At 33.6% G+C, this 16,274-nt stretch overlaps 1 protein-coding gene across 7 annotated transcripts in view; it reads left to right on the plus strand.

Moving 5' to 3' along the window:
* DOCK7 (dedicator of cytokinesis 7) overlaps positions 1–16,274 on the plus strand; it is a 220,635-nt gene that overhangs the window by 39,247 nt on the left and 165,114 nt on the right. For all 7 annotated transcript variants that reach the window (XM_011941023.1, XM_011941032.1, XM_011941041.1 and 4 more), the window contains exons 11-13: positions 3,759–3,901; positions 8,545–8,638; positions 9,668–9,830. In XM_011941023.1, coding sequence (XP_011796413.1) covers positions 3,759–3,901; positions 8,545–8,638; positions 9,668–9,830 — 400 coding nt within the window. The remainder of the gene's footprint in view (positions 1–3,758; positions 3,902–8,544; positions 8,639–9,667; positions 9,831–16,274) is intronic.

Genomic DNA, 16,274 nt, shown 5'->3' on the forward strand with positions numbered 1-16,274 from the left:
CTGGTCGGGCTGCAGCAGCTGATCAGCACCGATTGTCCGGCACTCCCTAGTGAGATGACCCCAGTACCTCAGTTGAAAATGCAGAAATCACCGGTCTTCTGTGTCGCTCGTGCTGGGAATTGGAGACTGGAGCTGTTCCTATTCGGCCATCTTGCTCTGCCCCCTGGATTTACCTTTTCTTAATCACTAGCTGTGTTAAGCATCGTTTGTGTGTATTGGCTATTTGTGTATCTTTCTTGGAAAAATAGATATTTTTAACCTTTGCTCTGTTTTTAATGGCTTTTGGTCTTTTTATTATTTATGAATAGTTAATGCCTATTTTTTAAATGGGGTTTCAACGTTGTTGGCATTGAGTTGTAGGGGTTCTTTATATGTTCAGGATGCAAGTTCCTTACCTAATACACGATAGCAAATATTTTCTCCTAGTCTGTGAGTTCACTTTTCTTGATGATATTGTTTGTAGCACAGAAGTTTTAAATTTGATGAAGTTACATTTTTCTATTTTTTCTTTTGTCATTGTGCTTTTGGTGTTTTATCTAAGAAACCATTATGAAATACGAATCAAAATTTACTTGTATGTAGTCTTGTAAGAGTTTTATAGTTTAAGCTGTTACATTTAGGTTTATAATAATCCATTTTGAGTTAATATTTGTACGTTGTGAGGTAGGTGTCCAGTTTCATTTTTTTATGTGGATATCCAGTTGTTTCAGCACCATTTATTAAAAAGGCTATTCTTTCCCCCATTGAATTGTCTTAGATCCCTTATTGAAAGTCAATTGACCATTCATGTGGGGTTTATTTCTGGACTCTCAATTCCTTTCCGTTGATATATTTGCCAGTGCTGTACCACAGGGGTTCCTAACCCCCAGGTGACCTCTTAGGATCTGGGCCGTAGAGCAATAGGTGAGCAGCGGCTGAGCGAGCATTATCGCCTGAGCTCTGCCTCCTCTCAGATCAGCAGTGGCATTAGATTCTGTTAGGAATGTGAACCCTATTGTGAGGTGTACATGCAAGGGATCTAGGTTACGTGCACCTTATGGGACTCTAATGATAAATGTAATGTGCTTGAATCATCCTAAAATGATCCCCCTACCCCCATGTGTGGAAAAATTTTCTTCTGTGAAACCAGTCCTTGGTGCCAGAAAGGTTGGGGACTGCTGCTATACCGAATTACTTTACCTTTGAAGTAAGTGTTGAAATTGGGAAGAGTGGGTCTTCCAACTTTTATCCTGTTTCAAGATTTGTTTTGGAAATTTTGGGTTTCTTTTATTTTTGTATAAATTTAGGACCAGCTGTTAGTTTGTGCACAAAGGCATCTGGGATTTTGATAGGGTTGACATTGAATCTCTAAGTCAATTTATAGATTGTTGCCATTTTAACAATTTTAAATCTTTGAATCTATGAACATGAAATTTTTTCATTTATTTAAATCTTTTTCATTTTTTTCAGTGTTGTGTCATTTTCAGTGTACAAGTCCTTCTCGTTAAATTTATACCCTAGTATTTTATCGTTTCTTGATAATATTTTAAATGGAATTGTTTTCTTAATTCTGTCTTTACAATGTCCATTTCTAGTGTATAGAAATAAAATTGACTTTTGTATATTGGTCTTGTACTCTGAAACCTTTTTGAATTCTATATAAATTCCAGTTGTTCTTGTTCCTTTTTATTCCCCCGATTTTTTAGGATTTTCTGTATACAAAATCATGTCATCTGCAAATAAAAAGAGTTTCACTTTTCTTTTTCAGTCTGGGTGCCTTTTATTTCTTTTTCTTTTCTGTCTTTATTAGAACCTCTTCTGCAATGTTTTAGAAATGACAAGAGTGGATATCCTTGTCTCATTCTTGACTTTAGGGAAAATGCATTCAGTGTTTCACCATCAAGTATGATATTTGCTGTTGGCTTTTCATAGATGTATTTTGGTAGATTGAGGAGATTCTCTTCTATTCCTAATTTTTAAAAGTGTTTTTATCATGAAAGTCTGTTAGATTTTCTAAAATACTTTTTCTTCCTGTATTAAAATTATTTGTCCTGTATCCTTTTAATATGGTGTTCCATCGAATGATGTGGTTTTTGAATGTTAAATTAACCTTAAATTCCTGGGAAAAGTCTTGCTTGGTCATGGCGTGTAATCTTTTTTATGTGTTGTTGGAGTCTGTTTGCTAGTATTTTGTTTAGGATTTTTGCATCTATATTCATAAGATGTATTAGTCTGTAGTTTTTCTTTCTTTTGATGCCTCTGTCTGGTTTTGGTATCAGGGTAATACTGGCCTCATAGAATGAGTTGTGAAGTGTTCCTTCCGTTTTTTTGGAAGAGTTTTTGAAGGATTGGTATTAATTCTTTGAAAGTTTGGAAGAATTCACCAGTGAACCTGTCATGGCCTGGTCTTTTCTTTGTGGTAAGTTTTTTCATTACTAATTCGATCTCTTTACTTGTTTTGGGTCTATTCATATTTTCTTTCATCTTGAGTCAGTTTTAGTATAAATACTTTGTATCTTTCTAGAAATTTGTCCATTTCATCAAAGTTATCTAGTTGGTAGCTAATCTAAGTGTTGGCCTACAGTTGTTCATAGTATTGCTGTATATCCCTTTATTCCTTTTACTCTGTAAAGTCAGTAAATGATACCTCTGCTTTCAGTCCTGATTTTAGTAATTTGAGTCTTTTTTGTTGTTGTTGTTCATCATTTTAGCTAAAGATTTGTCAGGTTTATCTTTTTGAAGAAAGAGTTTTTGGTTTAATTGATTTTTGTGTGTGGTTTTTATAGTTTCTATTTTCCTTATTTCCACTCTGCGGTGGTCTCTTTTGTAGCCTTCTGCTGGCTTCGGATTTAGTTTCTCTTCTTTTGAGGTTTGTTGAAGTCTGAGGTTATATTACTGATTTGAGATAGTTATTTTTAAAATAGACGTTAATAGCTGTAACTCCTCCCCCCAGCACTGCTTTGGTATGTTGTTTTTGCATTTTCATACATCTTAAATACTTTCTAATTTCTGTTATTCCTTCTTTTTCCATTAGCTATTTTTCAAATGTGCTGTTATACTTACACGCATTTGTGAATCCCCCAAATTTTCTTCTGTTATTGATTTATAGTTTAATTCTTCTGTTGTTGGAGAACGTATTTTGTATGATTTTAATCTCTTTGGCTGTATTGTATCTTGTTTTATGGCTTAGTATATAGACTGTTTTATAGAATATTCTTTAAGTGCTTGAGAAGAATGTATATTCTGCTCTTGCTTAGTGTAGTGTAGTGTAGAGTAAATGTCCATTAGGTCTAGTTTGTTTATAGTTTTGTGCAAGTATTCTATTTCCTTGTTAATCTTCAGTCTAGTTCTATTGGTTTTAAAAAATAGGATGATCTTCTAAGTACTTTGAATACAAGTTATCTTACAATTTTCTTTCAAACCAAAGAGCTAAGACTGAGGGACGATTAATGATGACTAAAATTTTCCTTGTGGTAAATATTTTGTAGTAAATGCATACTTCCTCTATAGTTACTCTTCATGGCTCATCATTGGTCATGCCCATAGATCTTTGCATGTTAGAAACTTATTTTTACATTTGTGATGTTATAAAAAGACAACCAGAAGATTTAGGTACTTTGTTACTAATCTCTCGAAAAGCAAAATTCTCCTCCGGTGCTTGATATGCTGAGTGGGTAATTTTCAATTTAGTAGATTCTTCCTTGTGTTTGGAAAGCTACTTTAAAACAAAATTTAAATTTTATGAAAATGAATTTTTTTTGTTTTTAATTCTTTTGTAGAACGAAAAGGGTCTTGGTCAGAGAGGAGGAATTCTAGTATTGTTGGCAGACGATCACTTGAAAGGACGACAAGTGGAGATGATGCTTGTAACTTGACGAGCTTTCGACCAGCTACTCTCACAGTGACAAATTTTTTTAAGCAGGTATTGTTCTGTCATGTAGGAATTTTGGAGAGATGTTTGTGCGTGATTTTTTTTTTTAGTTTCAGAAAGGTAGTAATTGTACTGTACATGTATGCGAGGGTGATTCCAGGAAACTTAAAAACTTTAAAAATAATAAAAGCAACTATAAGAATGAGAAATGATTTATATTGTTCCTATTTTAGCATTATATTTATTTAAATGTTGAAATGTTGACCATGACTAATAATGCATCAAAATCCATCTTTCATATTTGTATCCTATTTTTTTTTTGAGACGGAGTCTCGCTCTGTTGCCCAAACTGGATTACAGTGGCACGATCTCAGCTCACTGCAACCTCCACCCCCCGGGTTCAAGCAGTTCTCCCTGCCTCAGCCTCCTGAGTAGCTGGAATTACAGGTGCCCACCATTCCCAGCTAATTTTTATATTTTTTTATTAGAGACAGGGTTATGCCATGTTGGCCAGGCTGGTCTTGAACTCCTGACCTCAGGTGATCCGCCTGCCTTGGCCTCCCAAAGTGTTGGGGTTACAGACGTGAGCCACTATATTCAACCTGTATCCTATTTCCAAATTGTTAATAGTGTGACTTTTCTTAAACATTGGTTGTTTATGAATTTTCTTTATGAGAATGAGTCTGTGACCTGCATGTCTTCCCCGCAATTTCTGGCCTAAACTACCATATTCATAATATATGAAATAAGACTTTCAGGCCCTAGTAGTGCATTTTGTGCTAAAGTGAGGTCAGTGTTGTTTTTAGAGGTTAATGTATAGATCCAAGATGTTCTCTATCAAAGATATTTTTACTCTTTGCAAACCTGTTCCCTTCACTTTTAGCCATGAATCAAATCTGTGTTTTTCCAGTGCCAGTCATGATTCTTAATGATAATGAAAATTGGCTTAGTAGATAACACCCAGGTTAAAAAAGAAAATAAAACATGAGTAGAATAGAAAAAATAGTGCATTGCATGTAGTAAGGTTAAATATTACTTAAGGGAGTTGTTTCCCCCATGCCCCTTTTGTATGAGCATACACGTGTGTATATGTATATACTAGATTTTGATGTAAAATGGATTCTGTGTCATGAATTAAGATCAGAAAATTTTGAAAGTCTTTGTTGTAAGTGACTAGGTGACTAGAACCATATAGGAATGGGGAGAAAATTTGTATTCACGTAACAAACTGGAGTAGTATGTGATTTGGAGTGGATTAAGGGAAAATGCTAATAATTCCTTCAAAATTCCTTTATCTGAGATGTTATTCTGAGTAAGAAGAGGAAATCCTGGCCTACTGATATCTTATAACTTGAGAGGGCAAGAATCGAGGGTAGACCTCAATTGAATGGACCTCGAATAGACAGTAGCAATCTATTTGAAGTCCCCTTCACTGTTACATATCAGTAGTATTCACAGGCCGCTGCTCTGAGAAACTCAGGAAAAAAAGCCAATGATACATGTCTCAAATGGTATTGGTCTTTTTATTATGGACAGTAATAAAAGAGAGTCTAGAGAAGACTACACTTGGATAAAGTGATAGACCAGATACAGCTTTGTTAATGGGGCAGTAGATTTGCTACAGTGACACAACCTTGCAGGTATGTTACTTCCCCCCCTTTCTACTTCTTCAGCTACTACACCACTTCTGCTGGTATTTCCTTCCGCAGCTTTCTTTTCATTTCTTTAGCCTGTTATATTCAATAAATTGGTATTGTAAGCTTAAATCAATAAGCCATCCACCCCCTGTCTGTTTATCCAGCAAGTATTTTTTGAGCATTCGTCACCATGTTCTGGACGCTGTTTTGAATACTGTTACTATAACTGTGAAGTAGCACAAAATGATTGTGAAAACTTAAAAATAAATGATTGCTGGAAACACGGAGCAGTGGAAAATGTTTACATTACAGAAACTGTTTAATACAGTTCTGTATTAAAAATTTTTAACCATGAGCATATACCATTTTTGTAAGTATTTTTAAGTAGCTAGAAAATTATGCATCAGGCAAATGCAAATTAAGTTAAAAAAAGAGATTACCATTTTAATTAAGTAGAATTCAAGGCATAGATTTTTCCCTAAATGAGACACAGAAGGCAATTTTTCCTTTTTCATTTATGAGAGATTACTGTCTACAGTAGGGATATAGTAATCATTAGTGTTTACGTACAGATTTAAAATGTGTTGGCCAGGCATGCTGGCTCATGCCCGTAATTCCAGCCCTTTAGGAGGCCAAGGCTGGAGGGTCGCTTGAGCCCAGGAGTTTGAGGCCAGCCTGGGCAACATGGTGAGACCTTGTTTCTATAAAAATGAAAAATATTAGCTGGGCGTATTGGCGCATACCTGTAGCTCCAGCTACTTGGGAGGCTGAGAGGGGAGACTTGCTTGAGCCCAGGAGGTTGAGGCTGCAGTGAGCAATTATAATGCCACTGCATTACAGGCTGGGTGACAAAGTGAGGTCTTGTCTCAAAATAAATAAATAAATAAAATGTGTGAAGTCAAAATTATTAGAAACACATAGATATTTAAAAGCAAAAACCCACACAATAGTTTTGAAGACATTTGTTCTGTTTGTTGACAGATATGTAAGTTATCTTTTTTTCAGTGGTACAGGACAATAAACAACTAATGTAGAGGAAAGGGTATCAGCTAGACTGCTTCAGTGAACTAGGCTCAATCACAAGTTTGGAGGTTGGCTGAGATGAGCTAATATAGGCTGACTTCTGCTGGGAAGATAGAAATGACTCAACTCTGTGACATGTCTCAAATTCTACCCTCATCTTCTGGCAGGCCAGCTTGGTCATGTTCTCACAGCTGTGACAAAAGTTAGAGAGAGCAAACTAAGTTGTGCAAATGTTTTTCAAGCTTCTGTTTGCATCATGTTTGCTTATTGGCAAAGCAAGGCATTTGGCCAAACCTAGGGAGGGAATTGTGCCTCACTCACCAAAAAGGCACGGAAACAGGGAGTAAAGAATGGAGACCAGTAATATAATTTAAGTACCAAAAGAGAAAATATAATTTAATGGGTGAAATAGAATAATGAAGACTAGAGATAATCTGAATATATTATGAATAAGGACCATTTAAAGATCTATATTAATTTCATATGTTGGCACCTTGGTCTAAAAAAAAATTTGTATTATTTCTGTATGCACAAGGAAAGAATACACTTTTTCGACAACTGATGGAACATTTACAATAATTAGTTATATTAGGCCACTGAAGAAACCTTGTAAAGTCAAATTTTCTAACGATAACCCAATAAAAGTAAAAACTTTTTAAGTTATTAATAAAAACCTATAACCACTTAGAAATTAAAAATTATTTTTTCTAAATAATGGGATAAAAGAAGATCAATTCTGTATCCTTGTTTAGAATATAATGATGAAGAACGAATGGGTTGTGGCTCAAGGTAAGTTAACAGTAATAAAGTAGCCTTAAATATATTCATTACCAAATAAGATAAAAGAACAATGTATGATATATGCATAAAACAATAAAATGTCAAAGCAGGAAGCTTGGATTAATAAAATCTAAAGACTGACTCTTCAATAAAAGAATAAAAACCCTAGCTATTTTAATTGTAAGAAGAAAAAAATTAACATTAAATTGAGCATTTGTGTTAATCAGCTATGGGCAATTTGTTTTTTTGTTTTTTGTTTTTTGTTTTTTTGAGGTCTCTTTTCATACTGGTTGAAGTCCTTTTGGAGTTTTCTTTCTGTCCTTAGTATCAGGATAGTTGTGATTTTCCTTAACAGTAGTTTTTTTCTCCTCCTTCTCCCCTTCCCTCCCTTATCTAATTCCTCACTCCCTCTTCTTCCTCTCTCTTCCTCCTTTCTTCCTCCTTCTTCTTCACTTTAGCCAGTGCTGCAGATTTTGCATTGGAGAAATTTGTGATATAAAGTTGAAAACACAAATATGAACTCAAGAGTAATGTATTTATGAGACTCAAGTATTTTTATATTAGTTTGCTTTTTGATTCTGTTTTATGTCTGTATTCTTATTTTGCTCTTCTTTTCATCTATCTCTAACTTGTATTTGTTTTCTATATTTGAGAGTATTTTGTAATACTTTATAAGCATGAATAATGGAATATAGATAAGAAAAAAGATAATGGTATTATTAAATCTTAGTAAAATTTGAAAGCATAAAAAAGGAAATAAACTGATATATTTATAATCATAATTATTTTAATTTTATTTTTAATTCTGACTACATTGTAGGCATAAGGGTATGCTTACTAACAAACTATAAATTTATTTTTCATCTACTATATATATTATATCTATATCTATATCTATATCTATATATATATGTTTTTTTTTTTTGAGGTGGAGTCTTGCTCCATCACCCCAGCTAGAGTGCAGTGACGCGATCTTGGCTTACTGCAGCCTGCGTCTCCTGGGTTCAAGTGATTGTCCTGCCTCAGCCTCCCATGTAGCTGGAACTACAGACATGTGCCACCATGCCTGGCTAATTGTTTTTGTATTTTTAGTAGAGATGGGGTTTTACCATGTTGACCAGGCTGGTTTCAAACTCCTGACCTCAGATGATCTGCCTGCCTCGGCCTCCCAAAGTGCTAGGATTACCGATGTGAGCCACCGTGCCCAGTTATATTTGTTTTATCAAATACTTTTTCCTCTATCATTGACATCAGGAAGGAGACCGCTTAAGTGATGAAGATCTCTACAAATTCCTTGCTGATATGAGAAGGCCATCTTCTGTCTTACGGCGACTAAGACCTATTACAGGTATTTAAAAATGTTGAGTAGGAATGATTCCAGCTATTCTTATCACTAGTATGTTGTATTGCTTATAATTATGTATTCTTTTTTTTTTTTTTAAATTTATCTGGCTCAGACATTTTTCTATGCTCAATGCCTGTCAGTCTTCTTCACTTTATTAACTATCGTGTGATCTGACAGTTTGGATGCAGGATTCAACATCTTTGGTACTTTGAGTGCAGTGGTCCCCACTTACCTGTTGTTTCACTTTCTTTAGTTTCAGTTACCTGTAGTCAACTACAGTGTGAAAATATTAAGATATTTGGAGAGAGGGAGAGAGAGAAAGAGACCACATTCATATAACATTTATTATAGTATACTGTTACAATTGCTGTGTTTTATTATGAGTTAGGGTTATTAATCTCTTACTTTGCCTAATTTATAAATTTAACTTTATTGTAGGCATGTATGTATAGGGAAAAACAGTATCTATAAGGTTGGGTACTATCTGCAGTTTCAGGCATCCACTGGGGGTTGGGTCTTAAAATATATCCCCAGCGGGGAGTCGGGGGGAATTACTGTACTAAAGTGAGTGTGATTAATAATAATATGGCTTAAAATTATTTTCTAGAATGGTAAATATTAAAAAAATAGATTTATATTATGGTTGGAGCAAACCATTCCAGAGTGAAAATGTCTTGAAGTTTGCTAAGTCAAAACTAAGTCATTTCACCTTTGAAATGACTTAGCTTGTTCGTATGCCAGATCCCTGTTTTTTTTTTTCTATTTTTGCTTCTTCCTTCCTTCATTCCCATTCATTTATTTAATAAGCATTTATTATTTTACATGCATTTATGTCTGGATCAGTAATTTTTAAGTTTGAGACTTTGGGAAATGAAATGATTTAGAGGTGTGAGATGATAATAAGAGAAATTTGGTTTCTGTAATATTCTTCCCAGACTTCTTGCAAAAATAGGATCTAAGTCCTTTCAAAAACATGTTTAACGTGGAGTTTTTAAATTTTGTTTACATTGTTTTTTAATATATAATTTGCAGCTCAGCTCAAGATAGACATTTCTCCCGCACCTGAAAATCCCCATTATTGCCTAACTCCGGAGCTGCTTCAAGTGAAACTTTACCCTGACAGTAGAGTTAGACCTACCAGAGAAATTTTAGAGTTTCCTGCAAGGGATGTTTATGTTCCAAACACTACTTACAGGTAAGAGATTTTAATTTGGAGAATTCTGATAGAAGATACTGTATATTCTAAAATATTAAAGTATAACAAGAATAAAACTCTCCAAAAATTTTAAGTAGTTTTGTTACTTAATTCTATCTCTTACTGCACAATTTTATTAGTAGTTTTCACGTATTAAGGCTTTCTGTGTGTCAGGTATAATGTTAATTACCTTACATGCTTTATCTTTTTTAGTCTTATTTAATCCTCTTTATTTGAGGTGAATTTTACCTTTATTTTAGAGGCGAGTAAACCGAGGGTTAGAGAGGTTAAACATTTTGCTGAGCATCACGCCTTAGCGTGGTGATGATGGGATTTGATTCCTGGGCTCTTAGGTTAAAACATTTGAACTCCTAATTACTATGTTTTCTCAAATGTTTTTAGTAGCAGAATCTAGCATTACACAAGAATCAAATTTGTGTGCCTGCATTATGTTCTGATCAATCAACAATATTTGTTGAGTATATACTATCTAGAGAATACTTGACATGAAGTTGTCAGATATAACTTTTCAGGCTGAACATTGCATAACTCTGGGGGTGCCATTTGCATGTACTCCTTATGAATGATATACCCTTTGCTTGTGAGTGCTGAGACCAGAACTTGACATGTCTGTTGGGATATTCAACAGGGCAGCTCAGGTATAAGATTCTAAAACAGAATTTTTGATTTCATCCTAGACTTCCCCATCCTAGTATATTTTTACCACCATTTGCTGAGTTCCTGAGGACAAAATTTTTGGAATTATTATGATTTCTTTCCTTTCCTTACCCCTCACATTTATTCAGCCAACAAGTTACATAGGCTCTACTTTCAAAATATATCCTGGTCTGTACTGCTTACTACTTCTACCTTTTAAAAATTCTAGTCTGTCACCATCTAGATCAGCACTGCCAAGCAGAAATATAATGGGAACCACATTTGCAATTTAAAATTATATAATTGCTACTTTAAAAAAAGAAACAGGTAAAGTTAATTTTAATCATATATGTCATCTAAACCAGTGTATCTAAAGTAGTATCATTTCAACATGTAATAAATGTTAAGAATTATCGAGATATTTTACTTCTTTTCTCTTCTGCTAACTTCAAAATCTGGTGTGTATTTTATACTTAAAGCACATTTCAGTTCAGATGAGCCACATTTCAAGTGCTTAATAACCTGAGGCTAAAGGCTACAATATTGGACAGCCTCTGATCTCGAATTTTGCTATCCTTTCTAATTTGGCTCTCTTATTTCTACTCCTGTCTCAGTCACTTCTCAACATTACAGCCAGCCAGATAATTCTTTGAAAATTGTAAATCAAATCATTCATTCCTGTGTCTGAAATCTTCCAGTGTTTCTATTACAAGCAGAAAAAGAATGAATTTTTTCTAATAGTCTATAAGCCACTGCGTGATTTGGCTCCTTTTTTATGTGTTAGCGCTAAAACTCTCTGTAAAACTTCTTACAGTACAGTGAAAGACATCAATAATCAACTAGTTCCTCCCTTGCAGAGGAAGTTTTGTAGGCTTTTTAGGCTTACTGTACAATTGTCATCTTAGAGCCTATTTACTATTATCCTGGAAATTTTCTTTGCATTTTTTTTTTTTTTTTGCAATAGAGTTCTTATTTTTCATATATTTTCCTTAGTTTACTCATTTCACTGAAAGCCTTTTGTATCTTTCTTAAGTAGGATGTATGGGAGGTAAATTTTCTTTTATGTCTGATGTTATCTTTATTTTACCTTTACTCTCAAATTACTAGTTTTGCCGGGTATAAAATTATAAATTCTATGTCATTTTCTATCATAATTTTGAAAATGTAACTACTGTCTTCTGGCTTTAAGTAGTGCCCTTGAGTAGTCCAATATTATACTGATTGCTAATGTTTTGTGTCTTATTTTTCCCTAAGACTTTCTGAATTACTTTATCATTGGTGTTCTTTGATTTCATATTGACATATTGATATGATGCCATTTGTTTAGTGCTTTATAGAATACAGTTTCATTTAAATTAGTTTATTCAGTCTCATAGAAATCTTATACATTATGTAATTCTGGCAGTATTATTATCTCCACTTCTCCACTGACAGAAGGCTGAATTAAGAGACTTATTTGGACTTGAACCCAAGCCTTCTTATTTCATTTTCTGTGTTCTTCATCCTTTGGTATGGTAGGACATCCAGCATTCATAATTATATGTAATTTGAATAAAAATAAAATTTCTTACTGATAGAGAATTGTTCGCTATATTTTTATTAAAACTAACCAGAACACCTTTATCTTACATTAGCCTCAAAATCTACACCATTATTTATATTTGTTTAATATTTTTTAAGGTCTTACGGTTGATGTAAGTGAAACACTTGATATAAATGGATTCTAGGGTATCTTGTCTGTGAATTAATGGAAAATAGGGCCAATATAGATAATTTAGACATGTTACAGAACTTCAATGGGAATCGAGTAGTGCACTCATACCAAGTGAGAAGATACATTGCCAAATAAGGTAGCATCTTGTTTTCTCTTAAGGATGTATCCAGTTTTAATGTAACATCCTCTTCTGGAGGAGATAAAAAGTTCATACATTGAATGATTTAAGGGGATTTTATAAATTATAAGTTAGTATGGTTTTGCTTTTTGAGTTTAATGGAAATTATATAAACATGTATTAATGCTTGTTTAAAATCATTTTTTTTTTTGGGTTTGCTTTTGGTTTTTAGGGTGGAATGCTTTATCACTTGAAGTGGTTAGTATTGGTAAGGCTAACTGGTAGTCCAAAAACTATAATTAGTTTCTATTCTGGGAGTTAAATTTTTCAATTATAAAAATGAATTATAGCATATTAATTTGAGAATGATGTTGAGAGATCATTTAATGTATCTCAGTGCCTTTAGTTTGGACTGTATCTAAACATTCTATTAATTACAGAGTTAATACTCATTCCAGGCATTATTAGTAAAAATAATATTGTAGGCAAGAAGCTTTTAAAAAAGGATTCATTAAATGTTTATAGAATAGCCATTTTTCTCTCATGTGTGAGCAGTTTATTTCCAGAGAATAATAGAACTTGCCAAGCTCATCATAAACATTAGAGTTACGCCTATTTAACATTTATTGAACATGAATACTGATTTAGGCTTTAATGTTTTTCATCAAAATGAATTGATTTCAAATTAGGGTCTTACATAACCTTATTCCTCCTTATGTACAGTTTATAAGGAACTTATATAAAATGCTTTAACCTGTTAACAGACATTGATGAAATGTGATATAGAATGTCAAGGGTACTAAGTTTCTTAGTTTATGGAAATGATCCTAGTGCTCTCTTAGTAGCATGTACCAGTGAGGGCTGTTGAAGCAAAAAGGATGCATTATTTTGTTTAAGAAAGAGATTAATAATTTTCTAGTATAAGAGTGTCCTCAGCGAAGTAGAGAAAATTAGATACAACATGAAAATTCAGAAGTAGAATTGTGATTACTATACTTTGTTGACTTTTTTCCTGTTGTTACTTTTTTTGCCAGTTTCTTTAAAAAAATATGATTATAAAGTTGACTATTCCCTTTTAAAAATAATCGATCTCCAAATTACATAAAGAAACAATTTTTGTGTTACTTGAAATGGTATGACTATATGTGTAGCTTATGAAAAATTGGGAGATGGGCTCTTGTAACCAATATTTTGTAACCATGTTTCATTTTTAAGAATTACGGTAAGTTCTCACTTAAAATTGTTAATAGGTTCTTGGAAACTAAGATGTTAAGCTAAATGACATGTGACAAAGCCATTTTTTTTCTCGTCAATGTTACGACAAAACAATGCTGAACAAAATTATATTCAAAAACCTGCTGCACATGGTCCTTGAAGTCCTTCTCTTAAAGTCACAGTTTCCAAGAACGTTATCCAGTGTCACAGTATGTATGACATTAAGTGAGGACTTACTGTATTTAAAACTGAGGAATGATTTTTCCTTCCTTTAACATGGGCATGATAAAGGTACCTATATCTTAGAAATCTATGAGGATTAAATACATGTAAAGTACATGGCACAAAGTAATGCAGTACCTATTAAACGCTCAGTAGAAGTTGTTATTGTTTTTGGCTTGATTAGATTACATTTACTCATGCACTATACAACTTGAGAGAGATTGGTTTGAAAAGCATGAGGGTACTAGGCATTTGGGGTATAATTGCGTAAGAGAATTATTTTAAAAGGGAAGTTATCAGAGTCAATATTGCCCTGCTTTATATTATTACTTAAACCATCAATGTCCATGGGACCTTAAAACCAAATCATTAAAGGTTGTTTACTCTATTTGATGCTGTTAGAAAAACTTGGTCTCATGGACAGCTTATATGTTTAGGAACTGATAGTTTATTTTTTTAAAAAACCTTTAGCATATCTAGAAAACCTAGCATAGATAGAAATAATTTTGGATTGACAAAAAGGGATGTATGACAACCTCAGCAGCTAACAGCTAATATACAAATATCATCAATAATTTACAGACATTTCCATAAATATTTGCTAACTGAATGGTTGTGCTGGATCATGGTAATGATAATCTTTTAGTTCATTTGGATTCTTTTTGCCTTCTCAGGAATGTTTTAGGATAAGCTGTAATTTCTGATAATACATACCAGTGGTCACTATACAAATATTTGTGTACACATTTTCCCAGTGAATAATGTTTAAAAAAGGAAGATAAAGTTGACATTAGGGCTCCTTTTAGTTTATATATGGCCATTATCTTATTAAATCTGATAGCAGCCTGCACAGAACCAATATAGTTATCCCTGTTTTATAGATGACAAAGCTGAAGTTCCAGAGGGTTCAAATTTATATCTGAAAAAACTAGGAATTTAAGCATTGTTCATGTGTGTTTTAAGAAAATATTTGCAGCATATTGTATTTAGTTTTAGTAAGACACTTGAGAGGATTGTAAAGGGTCTCATAGGGAAAAAATAAAAAACTGAATACAGGGGGAATGAATGGACATCGTTGAAGCGTTTCACTGAGTTGAGAAATCATAGGAAAGAGAGCTGTATTCTGAAAGTGACACATTTCCTATACACCTTTCACTTCTCATTTTTATGTTCATTATCAGACAATTCAGAGAAAGCTGTCTAAAGGAGTATATATTAGATTAATTTACTTTTATTATGTATACTTTAAAAAATGTTCTTTTGAAGATATTGAGTCTTCTTAAAGACTTAAATCTGTTATTTAAGTTATACCTGAAGTTAGAGATTTTCACCTTTAAATAACAAACTCTGTCGTTCCCCGTGCCTCCCTACCCCCACACACAGCTGGTCAAATTTATTTGCATAGGGTTAACTGAAGAGGGACCTGATCTTTTCAAATTCTCTGTAGGGGTAAATGAAGATACACAAATATATGGTAGTTTCTAACAATCAGAAAATGAATGATGTTTCTTACTGCACCATACAAGTGGGGTTTACATCAAATTCTTGCTTTATCAAGGAAGTACTTACCCTGTCACAGTATTTTAGAAACAGTGCTAGTGTAATTGTTAACATTAAGTAAACCAAATAAAGATCTTTCTCAATGGTGAAAAAATCTTTTATTGGATATTTGAAATCATCTGAAAGTTAGGTAATAGATTGTATGCAACGTTACTTGTGTTCCAGATTGTTACTTGATCACCACTGTTGTATTTGAGTTGTAATAGATCAAGGTACATTAATTGAGCAAATGCTTATGTGTTTTACTGACATTCAGTTTTTAAGAGACACATCCGCAGAACACATGGTATTCTTGGCAGGATTGTTAGAGTTAGCCGCTTTTCCAATAATGGCCTTAGTTGTAATCACCTGTTGAATGTGTTTTTCTACTTGGTATTTTTGAAAGACTGTATCTAGCAAACATGGTGTTACTAAGAATGTAAGAATGAATACAGTGGTTCAGACCTGGTAACTATCAGGGTGAGAAGCAAAAGGATTTTGGTCTGTTAGGAATATGCCCATATATCTCTTAATAAATTTTAGTAAATCTATTTTCTGTGATCTAATCTGAATATAGTTTTAAGCTTCTATTATGGAAAATTACAAAAGTAAAGAGAGCAAATTAGTACACCTACACCTAAAATTAATACACCTAAAAGTAAAGAGAGCAGATTAGTTTTTTTTTAATTTTATTTTACTTTAAGTTCCGGGATGCAAGTGCAGAACGTGCAGGTTTGTTCCATAGGTATACGTGTGCCATGGTGGTTTGCTGTACCTGTACCTATCAATCCGTCATCTAGGTTTTAAGCCCCACATGTATTAGCTATTTGTCCTAATGTTCTCCCTCCCCTCCCCTCCCCTCGCCCCCAACCCCCTGACTGGCCCCAGTCTGTGTTGTTCCTTTGCTGTGTCCATGTATTCTCGTTACAGAACGGGTTAATTAACTTGCATTGTCATTTTTGTTTTATCTGTTGCTTGT

Source organism: Colobus angolensis, unplaced genomic scaffold, assembly GCF_000951035.1.
Source record: "Colobus angolensis palliatus isolate OR3802 unplaced genomic scaffold, Cang.pa_1.0 Scaffold102, whole genome shotgun sequence".
NCBI lineage: Eukaryota > Metazoa > Chordata > Mammalia > Primates > Cercopithecidae > Colobus > Colobus angolensis.